The 19,355-nt window shown below is 41.2% G+C and overlaps 1 protein-coding gene and 1 pseudogene across 2 annotated transcripts in view; both read right to left on the bottom strand.

Moving 5' to 3' along the window:
* PRDM2 (PR/SET domain 2) overlaps positions 1–19,355 on the bottom strand; it is a gene marked incomplete at both ends in the record, with an annotated part of 198,624 nt that overhangs the window by 38,735 nt on the left and 140,534 nt on the right. Inside the window, 1 exon segment of the mRNA XM_080691308.1 lies at positions 4,449–4,559. Within this exon segment, the coding sequence (XP_080547434.1) occupies positions 4,449–4,559 (111 nt within the window).
* Positions 9,239–10,269, bottom strand: LOC308260637 (glyceraldehyde-3-phosphate dehydrogenase-like; annotated as a pseudogene). Its single transcript has one exon. The product of its transcript is annotated as a glyceraldehyde-3-phosphate dehydrogenase-like (transcript).

The raw sequence follows: 19,355 nt of genomic DNA, 5'->3' as shown, positions 1-19,355 counted from the left end.
TTTAGAGACTAGAATACTTTTCAGAACTATATCAGAAGTTTTTCAAGCCCAAAAAACCTTTAGAGATCACCTCCTCTACACTTAATCAAATTATTAGGAACTCAAGAGTACCTCAATGAGGGAAACAAAAATCCTAAGTCACTCGAGTCTATGTCCAGCTCAACTTGGGGTATAACAGACAGTTGTCCCAGAGAGGACTCACCAGTGAGGTGACCAGAGACCTAAAGAAAATGTCATGCGGATATCTAGTGGGCAGAGAAAAACAGCAAATATGTAAGCTCAGCGTCAAGACCATGCTAGATGTGTTCAAGGAAATCAGTAAGGCAGCAGGGGAGGATTGAGAAGAAGCGGGAAAAGGGCAGATGGACTAGAGAGGTAACCAGAAACCTCCTAATGCAAGACTTCAAAAAGCATTGCAGGCTTTTGTTTTGAGTCAACAGGTACCAGAGGTTCTAACAGAGAAATGCTTAAATTTTTACATATCCAAGAGAATGCCAGTTGCTATGAGGAAGACAAAAAGTGCTACGTAGTTGGGAGAGGGGAGGCAGATCGTCTATTGCATGCTTCCAGGACACAGAGAGGGTGGGGCAGGGCCGGTAGTAGGAAGTGGTCAGATTCTGGATATATATTTGGGAAATGAAGCTAACAAAATGTGTTTGTTGACTGGCTGTCATGACACAAAGAGGAGCCAAGGAAGACTGCACAGAAATAGTAAAAATCCAGTTTACTAAACAGGAGAAGACTGCAGAAGAAGCAGTTTTGATCTGTACGAGTGGATCAAGAGTTTACGTAAGATATGCTAAAGTCTAAGGTTCTAACACAGATGCCTCAGTGAGGTATTAAGTACACAGTTTCATATGAATCTCCAGTTCAATAAAGAGGCTGCATCTAGGAAATTCCAAGTCCTCAAGTAGAAAAAGAAGTTAAGAGTAGTGGATTGGGTAAGGCCTGGAGAGTAGGTGCAGACAGCATCTCCCAAGACTCCCATACGAGAGAGGGTATGGAATGGCCTGCGAGGCACTGGGAGAACCAGGAATGTGGCTCTAAGACCAGGCAGCATGTTTCAAGGAGGGGATGATCAGCTGAGTTAGAACCACTAATGGGCTGGGTAAGCTGAGGACTAAGAAGAGGATACTCCACTTGCCAAGCTGGAGGTCTGGTGATCAGGACAATAGCTGTGGAGGAGTGCTGAGAATAAATGCTTAACACAGCTCATGGGAGAAGGGACAGCATCTATAAGCAACTCTCTCATGATTTTCTATAAAAAAAAAAAAAGAAAAAGAAAAAAGAAAAAAGCAACAACCAGAGATTTTTCAAAATTGGAGCTGCAACAGCAGTTGAATACTGGTGGGGATGGTCCATGATGCCAACAGTACCGCCTATTATACCTGCAGACTACTTAAGAGTTAAGAAAACTCTGTAGTGGAAGCAGAGCTACATGACTTCTGCAGGCTAAAGGAACTCACTACTAAAATAACCTGACAGATATTGAGTTCACGACGCTACATGCAGTGTGAGGTAAACAATACTGTCATGATCCTTATTTACCCTTAACCTTAACACAAATATATTAAAGTGGATAAATAGTAAGCATACAGCAAAGTAAAAAATTTCACTTTGAAAGAAGCTACAGAGCCGGGCCTGGTGGTGCACGCTTGTAATCCCAGTACTTGGGAGGCTGAGACAGGAGGCTCACAGTTTCGCAGCCAGCATCCGCTACCATGTGGGGCCCTCTACAACTTAACGAGACCCTGTTTCAAAACAAAGGATAAAAAAAAAAGCCTAGGAGTACAGTTTGGAAGTAGAATCCCCCTGTGTTTCATTCTCAATACAACAAAAATAAATAAACACACAAAAATAAATAAAGCAAGCAAGCAAGCTACAGCTGAGCATGGTGGTGCACAAAAATAATCCTAATATTTGGGAGGCTGAGATAGGAGGAGTGCACGTTTGAGGCCAGCCTCAACACCTTAGATAGACTTCTGTTTCAAAATTTAAAAATAAGGTTAGGGGTGTGGCTCAGGTAGAATGCCTCTGGGTTCAATCCCCAGTGAAGAAGAAGGGGAATGTAAAGGAGAAGGGGAAGAAAAAGAAGACGATAACAAAGAAGCAACAGCAACTGCTACACATGGCCAGGCATAGTGATACACAGCTGTAATCCCAGTACTTGGGAGGCTGAGATAGAAGGGTTCAAGCCAGCCTTGGCATTAGTGAGAACTTGTCTCAAATAGAAAATTAAAAGGACTGAGGATGCTGGGCAGGCGTGGTGGCACACACTTGTAAGCCCAGTACTTGGGAGGCTGAGAGGAAGATCGCATAGGTTTGAAGCCAGCCTCAGCTACTTAGTGGGGCTCTCAGCAACTTACTGAGACCCTATTTCCAAATAAAATCTAAAGCAGGTCTGGAAACATAGCCCAGAGGTAGAAGGCCTCTGGGTTCCATTCCCAGTAAAAAACACACACACACACACACACACACACACACACACACACACACACACACGGACTGAGATGTAGCTCAGTGGTAGAATACTCCTGTGTTCAATGCCTGGCACCGTAAATCATAAATAAATTAATTAAAAGGAGCTACACACAAGAAACAGGCAAGTGAAATACACTAATGGCCATGACACAAAGCACAGAGGAACATCTAATTCAATTGAGCTGGTAAGAGAAGTTTCTTACAGAAAGTACTATGCAGGATGAACCTGAAAGGTAGAAAAATCAAAAGACAGAAAAGAAAAAGAAGGAAAAAAGCCAAAATGACGGAGGTATTATAAATGAGTGATTGTAAATGAGTGTGGACTGACCTGGAAGATCTGGCTGTAGGGTGGATTAAAGAATTGAGAGAAGAGCACTGCTGAGACCCAAAATAATAACAGTTGGTTCTGGGCTCGAGATAACAGCTGCCTGGGCTAAGAGAGGTGAGGCAGAAGACAGCGGCCTGTCACTGGGCACAGTGGCGCACACTTGTAATCCTAGTACTTGGGAGGCTGAGAGGAGGATCACAGGCTCAAGGTCAATGTCAGCAACTTAGCAAAACCTTGTTTCAAAGCAAAAAATAAAAAAGGGTTGAGGTATAGCTCAGAGATACAATGCCCTGGGGTTCCATCCCCAGTACAAAACCAAAAACAAAGAGTGGCCCAACTGTCAAGATATAAGAGGCTGTTGGCAGATGTGAGAATCACCTGGATACAAGGGAGAATAGAGTCAGAAAGGCTACCGCAAACTAACTGCAAGGTCAACTTTCTGGTCCTAACCTTCTCACTATATCCTGGAAACAAGGGACCTGGGAAATTATTTCAAGGGAAATGATGGTTTATCAGGGGAAAAAAAATGTCTTCAAGTATGGAAGGGAGGAGATTGTTTGATTTAAAAAAAAAATGCCACCAAGGTTAAGAAAGTCCTTCAGTAATATCTGTGTTGTTCAAATGTTTTCTGCTCTCACAAGGCAGAACTCAGTTTAATAAAGCTCTGGGAAATGAAGTAGGTATTTCTCACTGAAGTAAAACACAACAGAAGGTTCTAGAATAGAGGGGGAAAACTCTCTGCTCCCTCTAATTGATTCTTTTCGACATTCTCCCGCCTGGCTCCCTCCCGGCCATCCTCGGGTCATCTGCACTTTAGTCCTAATGAACTCATCTATTTTTGACTTCAGAAAAGGACAGAAAATTACAACTCTATATGAACATCACCATCCCAAACTTTGCTAATAAAATGGCGATTAAAGGCAACTAAAATGTTTTATTAGATTCTTTCTCTACAAATGTTGAGTCACAAACCTAAATGATGAAATTTGCCTGTTTGCACCACTATGAATAACTCTTGAGCAATTTGTTCTCTGCATAAATTTGTCCATAGCAATTTCAGACACACCTCCCTCCCAATGCAGTGACTCAACTGTGTGAGCTTAGGCAAGCTGTCTTCATGATTAACTGCAACCTCTGCCTCTTGAGTCCTACATCTCGAAAGGCTGAGGAAATTAATCAAATTATATTAACTGAAGTGTAAAACATACATTAAAGTGGATAAATCAAAGTACATGGCAAGATACAATTCTTATGAATTTTTATGCCTGTAACCACTGTGTAGATCAACAGTGGACCGCTTAGTATCCCAGAAGCCTCAGAGGGCCCTGCCAGTCTGGCTTCTATCACAAATTTTTCTGATGGCTTTGAACTTTAAATTCCTTATAAATGCAATCATATGTTTCATTTTATTTTAACAATAGTTTCATATTTTAACAAAGACACTCTACTAATTTTTTTAAGGGAAAGGTTTAGTTTGCCATATTAAATTCAGGCAGGTTTTTTTTTTTTTTTTTTTTTTTGCTATTTAAGTCCTTTATAGTTGTTGGATAATTCTCAGAAGAACAAGACAAGAAGACACAAGTTTGAATTAACTGGTAATACATACCCAAATCAGACCAATCCACTGTCTCAAGCTTACCTTCCACAGAATCTCTCATATCTGCGGATGTGGAATCTGGCTCACTTGTCTTCAATAATATGCCTTGCGTCTTGTTTCCTTTATTTTTATTTTCTTGAGATTTTTTCTTCCCTGCAACACAATATGTATTTACTCATTCATCACCATCTGAGTTCTTGAATAAGAATTATTAACCTAATCACAGCAAGTTGTGTATCTCTAGGCAATTATCACTTTGAACTAACCAAAGAAATAGATGAATATAAATACATTTCCCTAAAGAAAAGAATGGATGATGAATATATTTTTAAATAATGTCACAGAAAAAAGGAAACCCAATTAATTTTGTAGTTTTTAGACTCTTGGGCACTTTCCTTCATAAGTATAATAGCTATCAAATTAATAGTCTCATTTCAAAAAGTTAATGATACTGATTTCAAAGAAAGATCAGTAATAGAGCCAGGTGTGGTGGCACATGCTTGTAATCTCAGCATTTGGGAGACCGAGACCAGAGGATGCAGTTCGCAGACAATCTCAGCTACTTAGTGAGACCATCTGCAACTCAGTGAAATCTTGTTTCAAAATAAATACAAAATAGGGCTGGGGGATGTAGCTCAGAGGTGAAATACCCCTGGGTTCCATCCCTAATACCATAAAAAGAAGAAAGATTGGTAATAACACTGAGCTTCGATACCACAAATAATCGGGAGTGGCAATTATTTACAAACACTTATAGAGAAAAACAATATGGTATAAGTTTCGGTCTTCTGGGTGAGGTGTGATTATTCATAATTGTTAAAGCAAAAGCCGGGCATGGTGGTGCACGCTTGTAATCCCAGCATTTGGGAAGCTGAGACTGGAGGATCACGATTCGAGGACAGCCTCAGCTACTACTTAGTGAGGGCCTTTGCAACTCAGTGAGACCCTGTTTCCGTATGAAGAATAAAAAATATAGGGGTTAGGATGTAGCTCAGAGGAAGAATGCCCTAGGTTCCATCCCAAGTACGTGGAAAAAAAAAGTTAAAGCAAAACAGAAGCCGAGATTCCACTCAATTACAAGGGATACACACACATAATGGTCCAAATATCAAATAGAGTAATTATAAATAATTCACTGTCAGCCAAGAGTGACCCTAAAGTCCAGCACAGTTTATAGTTCATTTAAGATGCAAACTATAAAATTCAGGAGAATTCCAAGCGAGCCCATACTTCAGAAAGTAAGATGAAAATGAAATATCTCTCTGAGAAGCTGGAACAATCAACTGAAGTCCTGAAGGTACTCAATAGGCGTTTACGATTCCAAACAAGTACTAGGTAGGCTGCAAATTCAGAAGCTTGGTTGCTAGGATTGAGCCAAACTGGTAAACACCCTTTTTTCCAGGTTTTTTTTTTTTTTTTGGTGATACTGGAGGTGGAACCCAGAGGTTTTTCTACCTCCGGGCTACACTCCCAGACCTATTTTATACTTTATTTGGAAATAGGGTCTCACTAAGTTGCTGAGAGCCTCACTAAGCAGCTGAGCCTGGCTTTGATCCTGTGTGATCCTCCTGTCTCAGCCTCCCAAGCACGGGGATTACAATTGTGTGCCACCACGCCTGGCTTTCCAGTTTTTAATTTCCAAATTTCTTTTTCCTAGTAACCGGTGTCTCTCAGTCTTCACATCCAGACAAGCTCCCAGTCCTTCTCCCCGAACACTTCCTTCCTTCTCTTTCTGCAATGTTCTCCCCAAACCAGACCCAAATAGCTCCCAGAACTGTTGCCTCTTGCCACCTTTATCTCCCAATTAGCAAAATGAGAAATGAGAAAGTACTCATAGCTTCTGGAAGACATGGAAAATTATATTTTCCATAACAGTAGGATAAAGCTAAATTGTAGACAGCAGATGAAAATGAGGTCAGAGACACAAAAGGGTATCACTTGAAATATCATTATAAAAGTGGAGAAAATTAATTTTAATACAAAGTACTAAATCCTAAAAATTTGGTAAAAATTTAAGAGACGTAAAAAAGAAAATCAGTCATTCAGCTCATTACTCATCAGTCTTAAGCAGATTCTTAAATAATATTTTAAGGACCAAATTCTTCAGTTGAAAAGAAAACAAACTTTTTTTTTGGGGGGGGGGCAACTACAGTATGTAATGGTTCCCACTCAAGTGAATTCCTGATAGCATGCCTGTATGGGGACACAGCAGCTGCTTCCTTGGAGGACATTCTGATGGAAGTGGAAGATGAGGGTCTGCATGCAGACGGCAGATTCGTGTCTCCACCCGATGAAGTAAGCAATCCCCTCAGCAAGGACACAGCCGCTTTCCAAATGGGTGACCTCTTAAGATTCTCTGTCCCTTTGTCAACCTTACCACACTTAGCCTAAATCTGATGATCACAAAGACTCTTGCAAGATCCAGCTGGGAATTTGGATTCTCTCCTTTCTTGTCTCCAGTAATGACATGCCCTTCTTGTGTGTGATGCTCAATATGTAATTAAATTACTGACACTGAATAAAACACATGTCGCCCACCCACACACAACATGCAAATATGAATGACTCTGCCTAGTTGTATGGCCTAACTGCTCTAATGCTACAACTCAAGTCTGAGGAAATCCACAGTTTCCTCATTACCAGGGTCCCTGGCACAATCCTCAGAGGTTCCATTCAAAAGATACATTTAGAGATGTGTTCTCTTAACTCAAAACCACAGAATTTTTTAAGACATTAGTACCACCTCAGGACCCAGGCAGGCCAATAATGTGATCTTTCTTACCACTGTCTACTTTGTATGAGGTTTTGAAATACATTAAAATAGAGAGATGTAATCTAAACGTGGCCTCCTTTCATAAACTTTACATACATTTTTAAGTCACACTGTATAAATTAAAACAGGTGTCAATGTATTTTAGTGCAACCCCTTGTAGGATCAATTTAAAAAATTTTTGTTTTTGCAGTACTGGGGATGGAACCCAGTCTACCTCTGAGCTACACTCCCAGCCCTATTTTTCATTCTTTATTTTGAAACAGGCTCTCACTGAGTTGCAAACAGCCTCTCTAAATAGCTAAGGCTGTCTGAGAATCACGATCCTCCTGTCTCAGCCTCCCAAATGCTGGGATTATAAGCATGCATCATTATGCCCAGCTAAAATTTTCTAACATCTCAAGTGCTGTACAAACTCACCAGTGATATGAAAAGGCAAAGAACACTGGCCTAAATAAAATTTCTAGACTTTATTATAATAAAACAAAGTATAATTTTGACAATACTATTTACTAAGATGTACTCAAATTTTTATTGCATAACTACCTAAAAGGTAAAGTGCTATTTTATTTTTATTTTTTTTAATTTTTTATTGGTGCATTGTATTCATACATCATATTGGGGTAAAAATTTTGTGTGTGCATACATGTACATATCACTGATTTAACCCCTACCCAATTTCCACCCCATTCCCTCCCTGTCCCTCCTTCCCTTCCTTGGCTTAGTGGTTGACTTTGATATGGTTTTTTTTTTTTTTTTTTTTTTTTTTTTTGGTGGTGGTACTGGGGTTCCTGGAAGCCCTTCTACCTCCGGGCTACACTCCCAGACCTATTTTTACATTTTTATTTGGAAACAGGGTCTCCTAAGCCAGCGCGCGTGGCTGGCTTTGAACCTGCGCGATCCTCCTGTCTCTGCCTCCCAAGCGCGGGGATTACAAGCGTGCGCCACCACGCCCAGCACGACTTCGATATGTTTAAGAAGATTGTGTGTTTTAGAGATTTTCCTCTTCCCCCATCCTTTCTCCTCCTTTAGGTTGCCTTGTTTGCTCCTCTATAGGATTTCCTTTTTCATCAACAGTTCCTCCTATGACCCATTTCTCCCTAACTCTTACATATTAGGGAAAGCATTTGATTTCTTATTTTTTGTGACTGACTAATCTCACTTAGCATAATGTCCTCCAGTTCCATCCATTTCCCTGAGAATGATGTAATTGAGTTTTTTTAATGGCTGAGTAAAATTCCATTGTGTACATATCCCACAGTTTTGTAAACCATTCATCTGTTGATGGACATCTTGGCTGGTTCCATAGTTTGGCTATGGTGAATTGTGCAGCTATGAACATAGATACACATGCATTAGTTTGGTAGTTTGGTTTCCTATCTTTTGGGTAGATACCTAGAAGTGGTATTGCTGGATGAAATGGTAGATTTATTCCCATTCTTCTGAGGATTCTCCATACTGTTTTCCAAAGTGGTTGCACTAATTTGCAATCCCATCAACAATGTTTAGAGTTCCCACTTCTCCACATACTCGCCAGCATCTGTTGTTGTTTGTGTTTTGAATGATTGCCATTCTAGTTGGAGTTAGGTGAAATCTCAGGGTAGTTTTGATTTGCATCTCTCTGACTGCCAGTAATGTTGAACATTTTCTCATGCATTTATTGGCCATTTGAATTTCTTCTTTTGTGAAGTGTCTATTTAGTTTGTTTGCCCATTTTGTTATTGGATGCTTTGTTTGCTTTCTTAGTGTTGAGTTTCTTGAGTTCTCTGTATATTCTAGATATTAGTCCTCTATCGGTGGTGTAGGTGGTAAAAATTTTCTCCCATTCTGTTGGCTCTCAATTTAAGTTTTTTTTTTTGGCTGGGTGCAGTGGATTTTATTGATGGTACATTTGACACTAGGGCTCCCTAGGCCCCTCCCCTTTTTCAGGGGGTCTGGGATGGAAACTGGGAGGGGAGATTCTCAGTGTGATGGGGACTGAGTTGGGGTGGGGGCTCCCCAGCAGCTGAGGGCCTCGCTCTCTTCCTCTCGCGTTCTTGCTGGGGCCAGCGGTTCAGGGCTCTTACTCCTTGGAGGCCATGTGGACCATGAGGTCCACCACCCTGTTGCTGTAGCCGAGTTCATTGTCATACCAGGAAATGAGCTTGACAAAGTGGTCTTTGAGGGCAATGCCAGCCCCAGTGTTGAAGGTGGAAGAGTGGGAGTCACTGTTAAAGTCGCAGGAGACCACCTGGTCCTCAGTATAGCCCACGATGCCCTTGAGGGGGCCTTCGGACGCCTGCTTCACCACCTTCTTGATGTCATCATACTTGGCAGCTTTCTCCAGGTGGCAGGTGAGGTCCACAACGGACACGTTGGGGGTGGGCACACAGAAGGCCATGCTGGTGAGCTTCCCGTTCAGCTCGGGGATGACTTAGCCCACGGCCTTGGCGGCGCCGGTGGACGCAGGTATTATGTTCGGGGCGGCCGCACGGCCGTCACGCCACAGCTTCCCAGAGGGGCCGTCCACGGTCTTCTGAGTGGCAGTGATCGCGTGGACTGTGGTCATGAGTCCCTCCACGATGCCAAAGTTGTCATGGATGACCTTGGCCAGGGGGGCCAAGCAGTTGGTGGTGCAGGAGGCATTACTGACAATCTTGAGGGAGTTGTCGTACTTCTCATGGTTCACACCCATCACAAACATGGGGGCATCAGCAGAGGGGGCCGAGATGATGACCCTCTTGGCGCCGCCCTTCAAATGAGCCCCGGCCTTCTCCATGGTGGTGAAGATACCAGTGGACTCCACAACGTATTCGGCACCAGCCTCGCCCCACTTGATGTTGGCGGGATCTCGCTCCTGGAAGATGGAGATGGGCTTTCCATTGATGAAAAGCTTCCCGTTCTCGGCCTTGACGGTGCCCTTGAACTTGCCATGGGTGGAGTTGTACTGGAACATGTAGACCATGTAGTTGAGGTCAATGAAGGGGTCATTGATGGTGACAATATCCACTTTGCCAGAGTTGAAAGCAGCCCTGCAGACCAGGCACCCGATACGGCCAAATCCGTTCACTCCGACCTTCACCTGGTGTCTCCAGGACGCGGCTGGCACTGCACGGGGAGCGGCGCTGTCCGTCGGCAGGAGGAGCAGAGGGCCTCAATTTAGGTTCTTAATAGTTTCCTTTGCTGAACAGAAGCTCTTCAGTTTCATGCAATCCCACATATTGATTCACCTTTTAATTTGTTGTGCCTTTGGGGTCTTGTTGAGAAAGTGTTTATCTGTGCCTATGTGTTGCAGTGTTGGACCTATGCCCTCTTCAAGGAGCTTCAAGGTCTCTGGTTTGATTTCCAAGTCTTTGATCCATCTTGAATTGACTTTTGTACAGGGTGAGAAGTGGGCTTAATTTCCAATTTTCTGCATATGGTTAACCAGTTTTGCCAACACTATTTGTTGAACAGGCTATCTTTTCTCCAGTGTATGTTTTTGGCCCCTTTGTCAAAAATCAATTGGCTGAAAGTGTGTGGGCTTGTTTCTGGGTCTTCTATTCTGCTCCATTGGTCTATATATCTGTTTTTTTGCCAGTACCATGCTGTTTTTATTACAATGGCTTTGTAGTATAGTTTAAAGTCAGGTATTGTGATTCCTCCTGCGTGGCTTTTGTTGCTGAGAACTACCTTGGCTATTCTGGGATTTTTGCTTTCCAGATAAATTTAAGGACTGATTTTTCTATGTCTGTGAGGATAATCTTGGTAGTTTAATGGGCATTGCGTTAAATCTGTAGATCACTTTTGGAAGGATAGCCATTTTAATGATATTTATTCTGCCAATCCTTGAACATGGAAGATCCTTCCAATTTCTAAGATCTTCTTTGATTTCTTTTCTCAGTGTTTTATAATTTTCTTTGTGGAGATCTTTTACCACATTGGCCAAGTTTATTCCTAAGTATCTTATATTTTTGTGGGAGATCCTGAGTGGAAGCGTTTTCTGAATTTCTTTTTCAGTGGATTTACGGTTGGTGTCCAGGAAAGCTTCTGATTTTTTAAGACTGATTTTGTATCCAGAGACTTTTGCTGAATTTATTGATCAGTTCTATAAGCCTTTTGGTTGAGTTTGTTAGGTTTTCTAAATATAGTATCATGTCATCTGCAAATAGTGAAAGTTTGAGTACTTCTTTTCCTAGTTGTACTCCTCTGATTTTCTTTTCTTGCCTTATTGCTCTGGCTAGAGTCTCTAGTACTATATTGAAGAGAAGTTGTGATAAGGGACATCCTTTACTCGTTCCTATTCTTAGGGGGAATTCTTGAAGTTTTTCCCCATTTAATATGATGTTGGCGGTGGGCTTGTTGTACACTGCCTTAATAATGTTGAGATATGTTCCTTCGATTTCAATTTTCTGTAATGTTTTTATCATAAATGGATGTTGAATTTTATCAAATGCTTTTTCAGTATCTATTGAAATGATCATGTGATTTTTGTCCTTGATTCTGTTTATATGGTGAATTACATGGATTGATTTTCGTATGTTGAGCCAGCCTTGCATCCCTAGGATGAACCCTACCTGGTCATGGTGTATGATCTTGATGTGGTTTTGAATGCGTGTTGCTAGTATTTTAGTAGTTTTGCATCCAAGTTCATCAGAGATATAGGCCTGTAGTTTTCCTTCCTTGAACTGTCTTTATTTAGTTTGGGTATTAGTGTGATGTTGGCTTCATAGAATGTATTTGGGAGAGTCCCGGTTTTTTTATTTCATGAAATAGTTTGAGGAGTATTGGGGTTAGCTCTTCTATAAAGGTTTTATAGAATTCACTTGGGAAACCATCTGGTCCTGGGCTTTTCTTTGATTGGTAAGCTCTTTATTGCTGTTTCAATCTCTTTGATTGTTATTGGTTGGTTTAAGTGTTCTATATCTTCTTGACTCAGTTTAGGAAGGTTGTATTTATCTAGGAAGTTGTCGATTTCCTCCAGATTTTCCATTTTGTTGGAGTATAATTTCTCAAAGTAGTTTCTGATAATCCTCTGAATTTCTACACTGTCAGTAGTAACTTTTCCCTTTTCATCCCTTATCTTCATAGTTTGGGTTGATTCTCTTTTTTTTTAGTTAGGTTGGCTAGTAGTGGCTTATCTACCTTGTTAATTTTTTCAAGAAACTAGCTTTTGGTTTTGTTGATTTTCTGTATTGTTTTTTATTCTCTATTTCGTTAATTTCTGCTCTAATTTTAATAATTTCCTGTCTTCTACTGGCTTTGGGGTTCAATTGTTCCTTCTTTTCAAGACTTAAGATTTTCTGTTTTTCTTAAGTGGGCACTCAGTGCTATAAAATTTCCTCTTAATACTGCCTTCAAAGTGTCCCAGAGGTTTTGATATGTTGTATCTTTATTTTCATTTGTTTCTAGAAATTTCTTGGTTTCACCTCTTACGTCTTCTATGACCCATTCTTCATTCAGAAGTGTGGTGTTCAGTCTCCACATGTTTATGTTGTTTCTCTGGGTCTTCTTATAGTTGATTTCTAGTTTCATTCCATTATGGTCTGAAATGACACAGGGAAGTATGCAACACCTTTTAAATTTGCTAGTGCTCATTTTGTGTCCCAGGATGTGATTTTGGAGAAGGTTCTGTGAGCAGCTGAGAAAAATGTAAACTCCGCTATAGTTGGGAAATATTCTATATGTGTCTAACAGGTCCATTTGGCTAATGGTGGTCTTTAGTTCTGAGGCATCTTTACTGAGCCTTTGCCTGGAAGATCGATTTAGTGTTGTGAGAGGTGTGTTGAAGTCTCCCAGTATTATTGTATTGGGATTTATGTGTGACTTCATGTCACAAAGAGTTTGATTTATGAAAGTAGCTGCACCAAGTTTGGGGCATAGATGTTGATTATTGTTATTTCCTCTTGCTAGATTATTCCTTTTACCAGTAAAATATGACCTTCGTCTCTTCTAATAAGTATGGGTTTGAAGTCTAATTTGTCTGATATCATAGTTGCTACTCCTGCTTGTCTTCGAGTTCCATTAATATGGATTACCTTGTTCCAGCCCTTTACCTTGAGTTGGTTTCTATCTTTACTTGTAAGGTGTGTTACTTGTAAGCAGCAGATGGATGGATTCTGTTTTTTAATCCATTTTGCCATTTTATGTCTTTTTATTGGGGAGTTGAGGCCGTTTACATTCAGTGTGATAATAGAGAGATAATTTTTAATTCCTAACATGTTAAGATTTTATTTCTGTTTGAGATACTGTTTATTCTTCTTTGCTTAGTTGTCTGCTGGATGGGAAATCTTGTTTCTTTGGTTCTGGCATGTATTACCCATTTCTTCTTTGCAGTTAATCTCCTTGAGTATTTTCTCTAGCACTGGTTTTGAAGACATAAATTCCTTCAGTTTCTGTTTGTCATGGAAGCATCTTATTTTCCCATCTAATTTGATAAGATAGTTTTGCTGGGTAGGAAATTTTTGGCTGGAAGTTATTTTCTTTCAGAGTTTGGAATATGTTAATCCATGCCCTTCTAGCTTTTTTGACTTGGTTTGGGAAGTATGGAGTGATTCTAATTGGTTTGCTTCTGAATGTCACTTGGCCTTTTATTTTTGTTGCCTTTAAGATTCTCTCCTTAGCTTCCACATTAGTCATTTTGACAATTATGTGGCATGGGGATCCTCTTCTCCGATCCTGTCTAAAGGGAGTTCTATAAGTTTCCTGGACCTGTGTATCAACCTCTTGCTCTATGTTTGGAAAATTTTCTGCTATTACTTCCTTGAAGAGATTATTGATCCCTTTGGTTTCACCTTCTTTTCCCTCCTCTATTCCAATTATTCTTAGGTTAGCTCTCTTACAATGGGCCCATATTTCTTCAATGTCAGATTCCTGTTGCCGGATTTTTTTTTTTTTCCTAGAGACTATGTGTTCATTTTTGGAGTGATCATCTTCTAGGAGCGAGATTCTATTCTCCATGTGGTCTAATCGGTTGTTTATACTTTGAATTGAGGCCTTTACTTCAATGATTGCATCCTTTATCTCTTTCAGACTCTCTCTGAATTCTTTTCAAAAGTCCTCTATTATTTCTACAGTTATTTTCCTGATTTGATCTTCTAGATCTCTGAATTTCTTTGTTATCAGGTTCTGATGTTGTGGGCATTCACTGCTCCACTGTTATTTCTCTTTCCCATGATTTCAGAAGTTTGTGCCTTCTTTGGGTTCTTCCCTGGGTCACTACGACTTCACTTAACGTGCTCTGGATCTCGAGTCTATGGTATCTGTCACCACTACTCCTTTACTGGGTTGTATCACAAAGTCTCAGACCCAGGGAGTCAATTGAGGCTGCTTTAGACCATGGGGGTGGGGTGCCAGGCTGGGCATTCTCCCACGGGGAGCTGAGACTATGGTGTGATAGCTCTGCCACCGCCGCTCCCCCACTGGGTTGGACTGCAAATATCTCCGACCCAGGGAGACTATATGCGCAAGTCCTTGGGAGTGCAGTACTGGGATTTCTCCTCTAGGGGCCGCAATTTGACTCACGGTTGTTGAGTGCACTGATGGAGCTGTAGTGGACTCAGTGAACTCGCTGCTGCCGCCGCTGCTACACCCTTAGCCGTGAGGCTGGCCTATTTCTTCTCTGGTTTTGAGCTCCACTCTGAGTCCAAGCAGGGTGTGCTGAGCCTGGCCCCTGGGAGCTTTAGCCGCTCCTTACGCCGAAAAAACTGCTGAATTTTGCCCGGCTGTTCTACAGCTGCTCACCTCAGCTCACTGTCTACCCCTCCTTTCTGGAGTCTGGTGGCTTGTTGAGTGCGCTGATCTGGAGCCGTCCGCGGAACTCACTGCTGCCGCCGGAGTATCTCCTCTCTAGTTTTGAGCTCAGTTCTGAGTCCCCCTCCTCTCTGGAGCCTGGTGCTGCGAGGGAAGATGGCACCGGTGTGGCTCCATGCCGCAGCCGCGGCACTGCAGGCTGGTTTCTTTTCTGGTGTCTGGTTGTTCTTCCAGCCCTCTTTTTCTCTGTCCCTTGTATTTACAGTTTTTATTTCTCTGTTGATGGTATTTTGTGGCAATGAAAAGCGCTGATTTTGTGGTAATAGAGATTGATTGTTAGCGGGACTCGTAAACGCCGCTTTTCTCTCTCGCCATCTTCCTGGAAGTCCCAAGACCCTGTTTCATAAAGTGCTATTTTAAATTTTATTCCCGGCCTAAAATAATTTTAGAACACCTAGCTAGTATGAACTGTCAAATGTCCATTTTGGTACTCCCCAATCCTAATCAGTGTGAATTCTCCACCCCTAGTGTCCACTCTAAAAGCCATGACCGCAGAAAACATAACCAACTGAACAGAGAAGCCACTTGCAGTATGAGTATTTTCTGTGCCCTGTATTCAGAAGACTAACAAATACCCTGCCAGATGACTAGAGGGTACCCTACCCAAGTATCTTCAACTACTACGGGAATGGCATTGGGATCAAATAAGTCTCTTGTTGTAGGGTGGTGTCAATGCACTGGAGGACCTTCTAAAACACTCATGGCCTCTACCCACCATATACCAAGAGAATCCCCTTCCAGTTGTGATGACAGCAAGGCTCAAGGCATGGCCAAATGTTCCGTAGGAAAAAAAAATCTCCGCAGTTTAAGAGCCAATGGGCTACACCGATGTGCTGTATTTTAGGGTCACTAAAGACATATGTGACTCTGTATATATTAAAAATTACAGTAAGTTCTTAAATAACACTAATAAACCAGTACTAAAAATGAAGAAATGGAACAAATAACAGTAAATAAAATGATAAATAATAACAGACTGAGTATATATGGATAGATGTCTAGCAGGACTCTACCATTCACAGAATTTAGATACCTGACACATGAAACAATTTTCTAAATCTTAATTACAACTACCAAGATACTTCCCATTAGTGTCTCAGACTAGAGATGATAAGTCTAATAAAGCCACCTATTCTATTGAATAGGGAAAAACTGAAGGCTGTACTAGAGAGGCAAGAATCCATCTATGCCAGAGGAGAATTTAGAACCAAGGATCCTGCTCACACTCCACATGTTGCTGCATCAACAAGACAAACTCAAAACCCAGGTGGAGGAACTGGCAAAATTCCATTAATTCAGTCAAGTTCTCTCCTGATTTCCACAGTATGAGTAACCAAATTAAAGATAAAAACATCCAGGTTTGGTGATGCATGCCTGTAATCCCTGTGCTTGGTAGGATGACACAGAAGAATCTCAGGTTACAGGCCAGTTTCTAAAACTTAGTGAGATCCTATTTCAAAAAAAAAAAAAAAAATAGCTGGGTGTGGTGGTGCATGCTTGTAATCCCAGTACTTGGAAGGCTGAGACAAGAGGATTGCAGGTTCGCAGCCAGCCTCTGCTACTTAGTGGGGCTTCAATTTAATGAGACCCCGTTTCAAAATAAAGAATCAAAAACAGGGCTAGATTTATAGCTCAGAGGGAGAATGCCTCCTGGGTTCAATCCTAAGTACTACAAATTTTAATTAATTTAATTAAACAGGCTAAGGTTTTATCTCAGAAACAGAAGGTCCCTGGATTTAATCCCCAGTAAAACACACACACACACACACACACACACACACACACACACACACACCCCTATCAGGACTTTCACAAAGGGGAAGAGTCTCATCAGCTTCTGTCTGTAATGCAATAGGCGCTGCTGGGCACCTGGCAAGTACACGAGTGCACTTACCATGGGTTCCTGCAAGGTCCTACATGATGCAACTGCCAGCTGGCTGTTCCACTTGGTCTAGACAAGAAAGATACAGAATGAAACACAAGGAAAGTGAAATGGAAATGGCCACAAAGAATAGCATGAATGACAGGATAAAACTTTATGTATAGGAAAAAAAATGCACACATTAAAGATGAAGAAATGTGAAATAGAAGGAAAACAGCTGTTATCTACTGCATCAAGATCCTTACATACCAAGAACATTTCTAAGTGTGGACTCAGTTACTGAGGCTAAGACCAATATAGTACACATAGTCTCACACATATACCACACCTGTGTTGTAACATGACCCCTAAGTCCCAATCCATGCCTCTCATTTTACCAAAGGACCAGAGGCACAGTCACATGACTCTAAAAACACTTTCTTCTACAGTTCTCTCCCTCCCCCCTCTCTGTTTCTTTTTCTTTCTTTCCTTCCTTCCTTCCTTCCTTCCTTCCTTCCTTCCTTCCTTCTTTCCTTTCTTTTGGTGGTACTAGGGTTCCTGGAAACCCTTCCACTTCTGGGCTACATTCCTAGACCTATTTTATACTTTTTTAAAATTTGGAAACAGGGTCTCTTAAGCCAGCACGCCTGGCTTCCAACCTGCGCGATCCTCTTTATCTGCCTCCCAAGCGTGGGGAATACAAGTGTGCAACACCACGCCCGCCTCCTACAGTTATTTCTTAAGCCCAATAATGGCTTAAGAAGCACATCTTATTCTTCATAGAACACTTTACACACCCTTAATTTCACTTGGCAAATAATGTTAAGTTTGTATACAAACACTTCTACTGCACTTATAAAAACTAGCTAATTTGAATGTACAGTTTTTTTCATTTCAGTCATTTTATGCTAGAAACAAGTATCAGTCAACAGCATAGAAACCCAACCTGAATATGATTCGCCACTAAATAATATCAATGAAACAGGATTTTCTAGTGAAACAGCTACCACAGAGACACTAGGCAGCCATAATGACTTTCTTAGACAATAGACAGCATTATGCTGCTGGTGCCTGGGGTGCAAGTTGCAAAATCAAAATTGCCTGAAGCAGCACACGAATAATTTAAGCTAGGTCTGCACTATATTCTATTCCAACAAACTGGACAAACACCAAGAAATTATAGAGAATAGTGTTTCACTTAAGAATATTTAGGCAGCAAGGAGAATCCAAAACTCTACAATGTTTACTCAAGCTACAATAAAAATGCAACAGTGAAGACTTGTGCATTTGGTGATTTAAGTGAATTAAATTTAGAACTCTATGGAACTCTCTGTGTGCTGCCTCTGTACTGGGAGCTCTCTAAATATGAAGTAAAAAAAAAATCAGAATTAAATATCAGAGGACAGAAGCCAGGTTCATCTGATCTTTGTTTGGGGAAATATAGTTGATTTCAAATCAGGAGACTGCCTGACAAAGTTCTGTAACGGTACAGTACAGGTCCCCAGGACACAGGCTCCCCTGAACAGGATCAACCTTAGCTCCTTAGCAGGTTGTGTGTGCTGCCCCCATTTCTGTACCACTTGGCCAGCCCAGCTTCGCTACAACTGAGCTCCTGTCCTCCACTCCAATGGAGCTCTACTTCCCTTGGTTACCTCTGGGCTCATCGTTACAACTCCAGTGTTTTCCTGCTTCACTTGCTTAAGGCTTCTCCTTCATATGTGAGAGTGTGGTAGAGACTTCATTCATACGACTCTTCTCCCCAGCCTTAACCTTCTCCTTTTACACACTGTTCCTGCCCCTAAATGACAGGGCCACTCATAACAATCTAAAAGCTAGAATGATGCTTTCATATTAGGCTGAAGAAAGGCTTCAACATTGCATACAGCTAAGATGTGGGCATAGGCACTCAGGAAAAAGACACATGTGAGATGAGATGAAACAGCTAAATTAAAAGGTGAGAGACAGAGACACACAGATTATATATATATGGAGAGAGAGAGAGAGAGTGCGTGCATACACAAACAAGAACACACCAGAAGACTGGAGCAGGAAGAACCCTGAAGATCATCCTAGGCGGTTTCCAGAACCTCATAATCATACCTCTGAGCTTCATTTCATTATATAAATGTCTCAAATCTCACACCAACTCAGCAGCAAAATTGGGGCTTCAATTCCTACCCAATCCACTCTATCCCTTGTGTTCTAGCAGGCCTGTTAGTAACACTTTCTGGGTTTTAATTTCTCTCTTAAAAAGAGATGAAACAATGTTATCTGTATTTCAGGTTAAGTATAAGAAATTAATTTAAGTATATAAATTTATCAGGGCATGATGGCACAAGTCTGTAATCCCAGAACTCAAGAGGCTGAGACAAAAGGATCACAGGTTCAAGACCAGCCTCTACAACATAGCAAGACTCTCAGCAACCTTGCAAGGCCCCGTTTCAAAACAAAGGTCTGGGGATATACCTCAGAGGTAGAATATCAGAGTTCAATATCCAGTACCACCACAAAGTCTTTTTTTCTTTTTTCTTTTTCTTTTTTTTTTTTT

The sequence above is a fragment of the Muscardinus avellanarius genome (genome assembly GCF_963383645.1).
Source record: "Muscardinus avellanarius genome assembly, chromosome: 3".
NCBI lineage: Eukaryota > Metazoa > Chordata > Mammalia > Rodentia > Gliridae > Muscardinus > Muscardinus avellanarius.
This window is presented reverse-complemented; position numbering and strand designations above follow the sequence as displayed.